This window comes from Lycium barbarum, chromosome 10, assembly GCF_019175385.1.
Source record: "Lycium barbarum isolate Lr01 chromosome 10, ASM1917538v2, whole genome shotgun sequence".
Classification (NCBI taxonomy): domain Eukaryota; kingdom Viridiplantae; phylum Streptophyta; class Magnoliopsida; order Solanales; family Solanaceae; genus Lycium; species Lycium barbarum.
The window spans coordinates 106,772,404-106,784,120 of record NC_083346.1 but is presented as its reverse complement, the minus strand read 5'-3'; the positions used below and the strand labels follow the sequence as shown (position 1 = coordinate 106,784,120).

At 32.1% G+C, this 11,717-nt stretch overlaps 1 protein-coding gene across 1 annotated transcript; it reads right to left on the bottom strand.

Annotated features, from left to right (window-relative positions):
* Positions 1 to 991: 991 nt before the first annotated feature.
* On the bottom strand, positions 992 to 1,922 carry LOC132613982 (uncharacterized). The gene has a single exon (XM_060328310.1). It carries the CDS (start codon positions 1,731 to 1,733, stop codon positions 1,242 to 1,244), a length of 492 nt encoding a protein of 163 aa, XP_060184293.1. The 5' UTR covers positions 1,734 to 1,922; the 3' UTR covers positions 992 to 1,241.
* Between the last annotated feature and the right edge of the window lie 9,795 nt (positions 1,923 to 11,717).

Below are 11,717 nucleotides of genomic sequence, written 5' to 3'. Positions count from 1 at the left end.
ACCATGTTAAAATAGAGACAAGGACGTGAATTAGAGAGACAAGAAAATTGGGAGAATTCGTTATGCCTTTCATTCATCATAATGACCTCCTTATATAAAAGTACGGTCCTCCTCACTCTAATCTGATAAGGTAACCCTATTCCAATAAAACTACAAATCCTATATTACCATAAATACAAATTCATTATAAATAAAACCAAACCTACTACAATTAGACTATAATAGAGTTTCCACCGACTTAGAGATTTTCCGACCTCACCGGCGTGACCGGACAAACTGGTCCGGTCACACCCGGTCTCAATACATTATAATGTAAAATCTTTCTCTTCACACTAAATCTCTAACAAAACCTCTCTTTCAGCTCAGTGCACTAAACTTAACAAATTGGTTCTTCCATAATAGTCTCCAATGAAGGCTTTCTTGATCTACATGATAACCTATACTTCATTTCTTGTCCCACCGGAAACACTTCATTTTCCAGCGTTGACTCCGGCGAAATCTTAACATTTCCGTTAGAAATTCTCTTAGCAGCAGTATAAGCAGCCAATAAAAGCATAGTCATATCAGAAGCCATTACAACTGAATTATCTCTCTTCACTGAAACATAAGATAAACGTTTCCAAATCTGAAAAGTATGGCCCTCCAAGTTTAATTTGCAGTCATAATGGCTTCTAGGTGTATCATTTTCTTCTAAAAGTTTATGCTTATCTTGGCATAACCATTATGCCATTAACGTTTATCCCAGCTTCCCAATAACCAAATACATAAAAAACATCAAATAAGATTACAAGAACTATGGCACATTAATTTATATTCATGCACACATGAATACATCTTACATTAAGGTCGATTATTAGACATTAAAATTGTACGAGTCGACATATTCTATGTCTTGGAATAATCATCTTCCAAAAACAATTCCCTCAATATTTAATAAGAAAAATAAAGGTGCATGCATAAACAACATTCAATATGTTTATGAGACCTATGACACATTAATAAAATATTCATGCACCTATGAATATATCTTACATTAAGGTCGAGTATAGACATTAAAATTGTAGTCGATATATTCCATTCCATGTCTTGGAATATCTCTTCCAAAACATTTTGCCACAATAAATAATGAGAAATAAAAGGAAAATATATATAATGTAAAATATCTTTCTTTTCACACTAAAAATCTCTAAACAAAAACTCTCTTCTAAAATTTCATTTTTTCACTAAAACAATTAAAATTATCATCTTGAACTAACTGGTTCTTCCATGATAGTCTCCAAGGACGGCTTCCTTGATCTACATGACAACCTATACTTCATTTCTTGTCCCACCGGAAACACTTCAGTTTCCGGCGTTGACTCCGTCATTGACTCCGGCGGTGACTCCGGCGATATCTTAACATTTCCGTTAGAAATTCTCTTAGGAGCAGAATTAGCAGCCAATAAAAGCATAGTCATATCAGAAGCTGTCACAACTGAATTAACTCTCTTCATTGGAAACATAATATAAACATTTCCAAATTCCAAATCTTCATCTGCAGATAAAGCTGAAAATCTACGACCAATATTCAATGAACTTGAATTAACCAAGAAATAATTTGGATTTTCTAACATGATTTCTGCTGCTTTTACATGTTCACGAAATTGCCTGATTTGTCCACATGGTAGAACTACTCTAGCTGCTTTTGAATTCTTGATCGTTGGTATAATAGTGCATGAAGTTAAATTTCCCATAGAAAAATTTGTGATTAAATTGACACAATTGTATGATGAGTTGTTTGAATCAAGAAAATTGTGATAAAATGGACCCAATTGAGTGATTAGCCGTTTGAATCAAGAATTTTTTTGTTTGGGGTTTGTAATTTGTGTTGAGTTTTTCTTGAAGAAATGTCAATGTGTGTGTGTGAGGGTGAATGGGTGTCTATATATATGAGGTAAAGGCACACTGGCAAAGAAGAATAGTATTTTTTGAATTTGGAAAATACCACGTTTTGGAGACTGTAGTGTCAAAGGCTTTGACGGAATTTACACGCAATTGGAAATGGAAAGGGGGAGGAATGAGGAGAAGCTAATTATGGTATAAAATTCACCAAGGATCTCGATATGATCAAGTCACTTACCAAGAAATTTATAAAGTACTCTAGTAAAATTAGTAACTAATCTATTATCACAAAGAAAAAATCATTGCTAGTCAGAAGCGGGATTTCAATTTTATGGATTGTAAATTTGTAATAGCCTGTTAAACCAAGTTTTTGGAGAAGCCAAAAGTGTTTTTTTTTTCAAAAAAAAAAAACTTTATTTTGCTTATCTTTGATATTTGAGGTGTTTGATCAAGTTTTTAGAGGAAAAATAGTACTAAGAAATGGGTTACATGTAAATTTTAAATTTATTAAAGATTATTAGTCAATAATCTAGTAAAATTAGTAACCCATCTGCTATTCTAATTTAAAATGTATTGAAAATTAGCAACAAATCCAGAATTTTAAGAGTCGGTTTGGGTTAGCCGATCAAATGTAGCTATAAGCATCTAAGAGTTGAAAAGAACTTTCAGGTGCTGAAGCGGATTTATAAATATTAGCAATTACTATAAAAAATTAACATTAGCGAATAATTAGAGAAGAATTCAAGATTTTAAATTATAGCTTCTCTCTATTGGGTTCTGAATAAAGTTCATATGCATATGAAGTTAATTTTTAACATATATAACAACATTTAAACCAAAGTTACCTGTCTTTTTTCCAACTTGTAACTTAGAGATAATTCTGCCCATACTATAATATAAATTTCTTATACTATCAATATTTTTTTTATTTTTTTTAAATATGATGTGAATGCGTATGGTGCTGCAGAGCCGGTGGGATTGTGTTTGCTAAATTCTGGACGAAATTAATGGTTTAAAAGTTGTGGAAAGTTGTTCTTGTTTTTTTTTTCTTTTCTTATTCTAATGCTTTCTCTGTCCTTTTCTCTGTGTGGGGTTAGAAGAAAACCCTTCGGTTGAAGTGTTCTTGATGTATATTTGTCATGTGATTTGGTCTCCGTAATAATCAATCATTTATAATATTATAAAATAATAGTGTATAAAATTTGCCTCATCGATATTTCATTGTTTATGTTAAAATTTGTAGCTTATTGATTATTTTTGTAAACTTATCACTTTATCAGTTATTTCCTCTATATTTCATTTTACGTGTTATACTTTTATAGTTTATCACAAAAAGAATGACACTTAATTTGAAAACTCCCATTTTAGTGATACGGATTCATAACCACTTAAAATATGTCTATAGTATATTCAAGATCGTTATTTTTTAAAAAAAAAACTTCGTACCTTATCAAACATCACATAAATTAGGATGTAGGTACAATATATTTGGGAAAACAACCCTCTATGACTATTTAGGAAAAATAATTACTCGAAATAGCTCATATATGTAAAATTACCCGAAATGGCCCAATTTGTACGCTTCACTTCAAAAGCCTATTGTATATTTGTACCCTCGCTACAATTGAAAAAATGTTATATATTGTTGTATACAATTGAATTTTCTTAGATATAAACACCTCTTATACATCATTATACACTCTATACATTATTATACACTTTTATATAAGGTTGATATATTGTCTACTCCAGATATATAAAGTTGTATATTGTTGTATAATGTTGTATATTGTGAAAAAGTGGTTATGTACGGTGTAATTTAAAAATATGGCTACACAAATATAATTTTGTATGCTAGATTGTACATTATTAAAATTTCCCCATAATATTTTCAAGGGACCAATATTATACGAATAAGATGTGAGTTCGTCAAATAACTTGGAATCACACGTTATAAGGAAAGTTGTTGTAAGCGTTAGAAAGACTTTGACTTCAATTGTTGATAGAAAAGGATGTTCCAACCCTTTCTTAACTTTAAAATTCAAGGGTCGAGTATTAATTTGGTGCATGTATTTTAGGCAATGAAGTATTTCGTTGACGCTCGAAATAAAGCTGACAAGTCAACAAATGTCAACGCAAAATTTATGATCAAAGCAACACTTAAAACATCTAGAATGCAGTTATTTGAACTATTAGAATGTGTTCAAAGTGCATTTAAACTCTTTGCTACTAGAGTTTCTATGTCATGTGCGGATAAAGTCCTTGTTAGTAGGATTTATATGTCATATATGGATAATCATATAGTTCAAAACATATGAATTACATAGTTATCTGATCTATCCTTTAAATCATGCATGCACAATACGCGATTAATTTTTTAATTTCAGAATACATTATGATCAACATCATTCTTTTTTCAATCATCATGTTTGTATTCTAACATTTAGGAGCGAGAATAAGCCACACTCATTTTAACTTTAGTTTACATAAAAAAGACCCGGAAGGATTAGCTGAGTTGGTTGGGTGAGTGGTTTCTCACATGGGAGACCTGCGATCGATTCCCATCACCAGCAGTCTTCTTAGTCAGAGGTTTACATCTCCTGTGTGGTTTGCAGGTTACCCAGTGCGCACCCAAAGGGTAGCAGTTGCGGTATTTCCTTGGAATTTCCAAAAAAGAAAAAAAGAACCTTACATAAAAAGTAAAAAACTAACAACTTGTAATATAATTTGAAATACTACATTTTCACATAATTATCTCTTGATCAATTGTTTCTTGTACGGTAAATCGCTGGCTGATGTGGACTTGCGGTTTGATATTTCTTTAGAAAAAACAAAATCCCATTCTCAACAATGCAACTGAGAATTTGCCACCAAGGCTGATCAACATTAGTTTTCCATGGTTAATCATGCAAAGAAAATAAACCTTCAAAAAATTAAAATATTCTTGGCAATATTAATTGCGTGACATTTTCCGACATTTAAGTGGATTAACTACAATTACATGATTTCTCAGATAAATTAAAGGTTCTCGAGTTGATATCTTGACCAAATGGTTTCAATTCGTTTGCTGATATGGAAAAATTAACTGCTCTCACTATAAAGAAAAAAGATATTTGGCAACAAAAAATTTTTGTTGTCATAGATTGATTATTGTTGCAAAAAGTACTTTTGGCAATAAAAAAAAAATTGTTGCATAAACTTTTCCTTCTACAACGACATACAACAACTTTTTTTTTGTTTGTTGCCAAAAATATTTTTTGCATCAATAATCAATACTATGACAACAAAATTAAATTATTTGGCAACAAAAAAGTTCATTTGCCTACAATAAGAATAAGTTGTTGCCAAATATTAAACTTTTTGTTATTATTTCTATACTTTCTTGTAATGTCTGACAAGTGGTACACAATTGTGAAATTACTTTGATTTTTTCAGACACATAACGACTAGGGACTCCTTCAATAAAGATTCAGTTATTTTATTGTTTTTACTTGTTCAAGATTGTCTCATTCATCTTCTTTTGACACAATTTTGGATGTAAGACAGTACTTTTATGTTAAATTAAGAATGGGGGGAAACTTCTCTATAAGCTATTTGTCATTTTAATAAATATTATTTAAATGTGTTGAAGGAGAAAAGAAAAAAAAAATCCCTATATGAAAGCAGACACGAACAAAATTGGAGTAGTAAACTACTGTTCTCTCTTTAAGAACTTTTCCTTTTCACGGGTGCACTTCTTGTATTCACACGAGTGTGGGAAGAAAATCAGAGATGAGAAGTAGTGTGGTAAAATTAGTCTATAAAAATATCCATAATACAACCCGTTTAAGTTTGAGACCAGTTTAACCAGCTTGATTCAATCCATCTCAAAGTTAGGTTGATATATACCCCAAATTGACTCATGAGAAATTTCATTTAAAATACTTTTAAGAAGACATTTTATAAATGATGGTTACACTAAACCATAATTAAAAAAAATAAGTTTTATTAGATACATAAACAAATTATAATAAAGACAAATAAAGAAACTTAAATTTAGTAAAAATTAGTCGGGTTGGGTTATGATCCATATGGTAGCTTATTTCAGTCTAACTCATTTCATTCTAAGTAACTTTTGGACGGGTCAACCCGCCTATATACTAATTCAACTTATTTTAACCCGTCCATATTCAGCTCAACCTGCCATTTGAGACCGTAATAACAAGATACAAACAAGAAAAAAAGCTAGACAATGACTCTAAAAAGGAAGCACCAACTGATTGTTTCATCGATGCTTTAACGACAACAAGATTAGGACATAATCCATAGCCAAATTACTAAAAGTCAATCAACTCACATAGCTCTAATCACTTATAATGGTGGAATTTAAAAAATAGGAATTGGGTACTTTTCACTTAGTAATACTATGTAGTGCTAGGATTTTTTCACTATTTCTAAAGAGCGTGTACGTGTTTCGGTCATGAAATTGACCTTATTATAAGTTGGGACAAAGTGTAAACTTTCCACCGAATTTACAAATGCTGACATTACCAATAAACTTGTTGCAACTCCTATGTGGTCCATTAACTTTTAAATTGGTTAAGTTACAAGGAAAATGCTTTAGTCTTTAGATTTATAAAGTATCCGACGTATTCCATACAGCTGTGACAAATTGAGCAATTTGAGCAATATATTCTATGCATTGCATAAAAGCCATCTATAAATTTAAACACAATCTGTGAAGCTCCATTGCTTAGCTTGCTACGTTGCACTATCCTCAGACAAAGTCTTTATTAAATGTGTGAACAAAAGTCATAATGAAAATCGATTAAGAAAATAAGTTATACAAAGTGTAGTAATATTCTTAATAAAGTTGACCTTTTAAAAAAGTTGTTAGAATTTGGCTCAAAGCAGACAATATTATTATACTATGTTAAGAATGTCTTTGGCTTAGGTTGGCTTATCCTAACAACCGGTATGAGCCAATTATGATTCGGTGAAAGGCGTATGAAAATCGTGAAGTGATCGAGTGGGAGCTGACTTTTAATCAGTCCACAAGCCCGTTTACTATCTTTATCAGTAGTTTGGAGCATGCACAAACAAAAAAATTGCGGATTTTTATAGCCATAAATACTCGAATGATGTGAGTGACACACAATATATCTTCCGATACATATTCATGGTCATGACTGATGGGTTATTTGGAACTTATTTTGAGCGGAGATTATTGAATGTACGAACAAAAGTCCTATATTAAAGTTTTAATATAGGATATTTAATCCACCTCTATGTAACTGATTGGTGCTAATCTTTTGGGAGTAATACAAACACCCAGGGCTACTGGAAAAAGAAGCTTCATATAATCATCATCATCATACTATTCTAAAAGTGAGAAGCTTCATGGTGAAAAATTACATTATCAAAATGTCCATCAAAAGTAGAATTATCATTTTACCTTCACTCAAAAACCATTCTAATAACACATCTGGTACAAAAATGTAAATACATTAATAAAGAACAAAAAATTAAAAATGAATAAATTAAGGAAATGGCAACCGTGGGAATAATTTCAGATGGTTAGCAGGCTTTTAATTATTTTCTAAGGAATATGTAAAGAATGCAAACGGTAAATAAATGTTTGCACACAAGAATTAGATAGTACATTGTACTCCGTACTCTGTTCCAACTCAAAAGTTTCCGATGCTTAGAATTCTAAAGAATACTTAGTTATATGTAGTCACGGTCATGCTTCAGTTTTTGTCCACCTCTCTCAACTGCGGTGTGGGTTTTGGCTTCATTTAGTCGCCATCAACTTTCACGGAACAACCAAGAGTTTAATTTGCTTCTTCATATGGATAACCGGGTATCCTCTTTTCAATGTTCATTTTCTGTAATCAATTTAACAACCATTTTGTTATCTGATGTGAATTAAGCATGATATAATTTTGAATCTAGAAAGGCTCATAATTTTTTCCTCGGTCATGTTTAATACAAACTATGGTAAAATTAAAAAAGTTACATTACTTCCTTTTGAGCATGAAATTCCTGCGCAGAAGGACTTACCAGTTAACGGAGTTATTAAATCCTTTTGCGCATGAATTTCATGCGCAATAGGTGTTAATTATTTACTATTTACAACACTCGCTTTTGGCCTCTTTATATAACACACTTATATTGAGCAATATTTTGACCGCAAAATATGACACACATATATAACAGAACTTTATATAACTCTTTTGGTTAAGAACTTTTATATAACTCATTCGGTTAAAAAAACTCACATTTTAAAAATGCCTAATTCAAGATGCTTCATTAAAAAGAAAAAAAATACATCATTCATTACAATAACAAAATACTTAAAATTCATAATTCAAGACAATTTGATTACATCAAGAAGAATTAAAATACATTCATAAAATTATAAGGTTCTTCAACCACGAGAGGTACTTGCACCACTACGGTCCCATAGGTTACACAAACACTTATAATGGCCAAACTCCTTACATGTCGAGCACCTTCGAGAGTATGTCTTATCCGGAACATCCATTTGATTGTGAACCCGAGTCCGTGCGTTAACATGCATTTTATGGATATACTCCTTGTAAGCAATCATTGAAAATGGCTCATTTGGCTAATAAGACTGATCACCAAGTAGGTAGAAACTATTGGCATATGCTTTCAGATAACTTTTGATGTTGCATTCCGATGCCACATAATTTGATATCGTTTTTTCCATTGCCTCGAAACACTTGATGATATGAGAACACGGCATGTGGTATGATTAACACTTACCATAACTACACATTCTCGTTGTTATACCCCATTTTAACCGGGTTAAATTAGAGTACAACATATTGGTGAATCCTGTTCATTTTGTTTTAAGGAGTCGCCACCTAATTAATTTAACGGTGAATTAGGACACCTAAATGTTAACTAAGGTAAAGTTAAAACTAAACCTCTGTTAATAGTCTGCTTAACCAATGTGATTCTAGGTAAGGGCTCTATATTATCCTAAAGGGAAGGGGTTAGGCATCCTTTAGAATCCGTTAACTACGGTTATCCGACCAAACTTAGGTTAATTAATTCAGATTAAATATAATGCTTAAATCTTAAGAAAAATAGGTTGTAAATGTTATTGAGGTTTTAAAGGAAAACATAATGATGCTATTTAAACTGACTTGAAGAAATACATAGTAGTCCACTTAAAAATAAAACTTATAAATGCTGTTAAGCTTAAAATAATAATTTTTATTGTAAAAATGAGACTTGCAAAATATAATGATTTGTATATAAATAGAAGCTTTTAAGAGAAAACCTAGCCAATTTAACTTGGAATAAAATGACATTATATCAGTATAATAGTGTAGGAAGTCTAGACTTGTTTTAAAAATAGAATGCAAAGATGATGAATTTCTTTCTCTTTTTTACTGATTTATTTAATTATGCTCGGCTAAAACTAGACGTGATTGATTCCAACTTGAAGAGTTATTCATAAAATATACTTGAGTTTATACTTGCATATTAATGACGTTTTGAAATGTTTAGGATAAAAATATGATTCCCTTTTACTTAAAATATATAGTCATGCCATTTTGCAATTCAATTATTCTAGTGAAAGATAAGCATTATAAGCATTATAAATAATTTTAACGTAAAATAAAACAAGAATGAAACCTATAGAATTAATTATTGGTTTACTACCCATTATTAAGATTAAACCCCGCTAACTTCACTAAGATTCATCTAAATTAACAAGTGTTAGTCATGCAATACAAATTAAATGCATAAAAAAAAAAGTAGATATAGTTTAAATGGGCTCAGCCCATTTAGGACTGCTGTAATCGAGAATGGATTCAACCCATTTTGGGGCTGTTTGCGATCTGCAGCTGTTATTGGGCCTCGGCCCAGTTTCTTCTTCTTTTTTTTTTTTTCGCAGGTGGGCTTCTTCGGGTGCAGCGAAGTGGGTGCGAATCTTCGATCTACACTCGAACACTACTAAATCCGAGTTTGCGATGCTCGGATTCGCAGCAACACCAAGGTAAACGAAAACAAAATTGATGTAGTATTTTGACTCGACAATAAAAACAAGATTGTAACTGCTAATAAAACTCGTATTTTTAGGAATTATAGGCGACTAAAAGACATTATATTTTAGAGATTTTCGGGATTTCAAAAGCTTGTTTCAGAACTTTAATTTTTCCGGGCATTTTTGCGACTCAAAAAAAACTCTTTATAATGGATTTTTGGGGTTCAAGAACTCATTTTGTAAGGGGATTCTCGCGATTCCAGAACCTCCGTTCTTGGGGAATTACATGAATCAAAAAGACCCTCTCGGTTCTTGGGGGGGTTTCACCCAAATCAAGAATCCCCCTCTCCACTGATTTGGAGATGACTATTTATAAGGTGATTTAGGGTTTCTTGTGACGAAGAGAGAGAGGAGTGGGGGGACAAGACGAAGTGGGGGTGACAGTGGCGTGGGGGGACAGGCGAAGGTGGAGGCGGCAGTGGCGTGGAGAGGAGAGAAGAGAGAGGAAGGAGCGAAGAGAGAGACAGGGGAGGGAGGCGGCGTCAAGGAGAATGGGAAGGGAACCCTTCCCTTATTTTGAACGGAATTGGGCCTCCGGGTCGGGTAAATTCGGATAGTGGGCTGGGTATTGGTTTAAAATAATGGGCTGGTGGTTTGAATATGTGGGCTAATTTTATGAATTGGTCCGAAAATAGTATGAGTTGATTGGGCTATTACATTTAAATAAAAGGCCTATTTAAATAACTTGTGTTACAATATTACTCAATATAAAATATGCAATTATTAGTGCTCAGATAATAAAAAAAATGGCGTTGTAATAGCCGTGCAATAATATTTCGAAAATCCACAATAAATAAACACTATTATTTAATTATGCAAAGATAAATGCGACGCGTGTGCGTAAGCTGGTAAAATGCCGAAATGATAAAAATTATGAATAATAATAATAATAATAATAATAATAATAATAATAATAATGATAATAATGATAATGATAATAATAATAATAATAATGATAATAATAATGATAATAATGATAATGATAATAATAATAATAATAATGATAATAATAATGGCTAGTAACTGTAATAGAATAATGAAACGCCGGTATTGATAAGAGGCTAATAATTATAGTAAAATATAAATATATATATATATATATATTTTTTTTTTAATTTTCCAAAAATATTAGAAGCGTAAATAAGTATTTCGAGGGAGAGGCGGGACAAAATTGGGTGTCAACACTCGTCCTCTCATAAATGGTATGAATGTTTCCTCCCCGACCTTGCAATAACCTGTCCTGACTTCATACATACGTTCAGCATGGTTATACTCTATCATCTTGTGTAGCTCACATTTATTTGTATGATGCTCAAACATTTTTGCAGGATTTGACATCTATTTCCCACCATCTGCTAATATGGCTTTGGCATGTCTTGTTCTAGTCACAAACCGCTCCACAATTTGCTTGTAATTCATTCTCACCATTACAGTAACGGGCAGTCCATGAGCAAATTTTAGCAAACCATCGAACGACTCCGAGCTGTTTGTTGTTAGCATCCCTAATCTCTTGCCTTCATTCACATGCAATGTCCATTTATCAGCGTCGATTTCCTTCATATGCTTCGGGCTTCACTGCCTTGATCATTTCCACCCGCATAAGACTTTTTTTTTCTTTGTGCTTTATTGCAGCCGCCCACATCAATTTGTTTAGTGTGTTGTTTCCAGATTTCATTTGAAAATTTGCCTTTATTTGCCTTAAACAAAAGTGATGGTAAGCAAAGGGAGTTGTCACCCCGCCAAATGAAACATATTGTGCAATATACCGTGA

Coding starts and splice junctions, on each gene's coding strand:
- LOC132613982 (XM_060328310.1), bottom strand. CDS start 1,733: ATGGGAAATTTAACTTCATGCACTATTATACCAACGATCAAGAATTCA.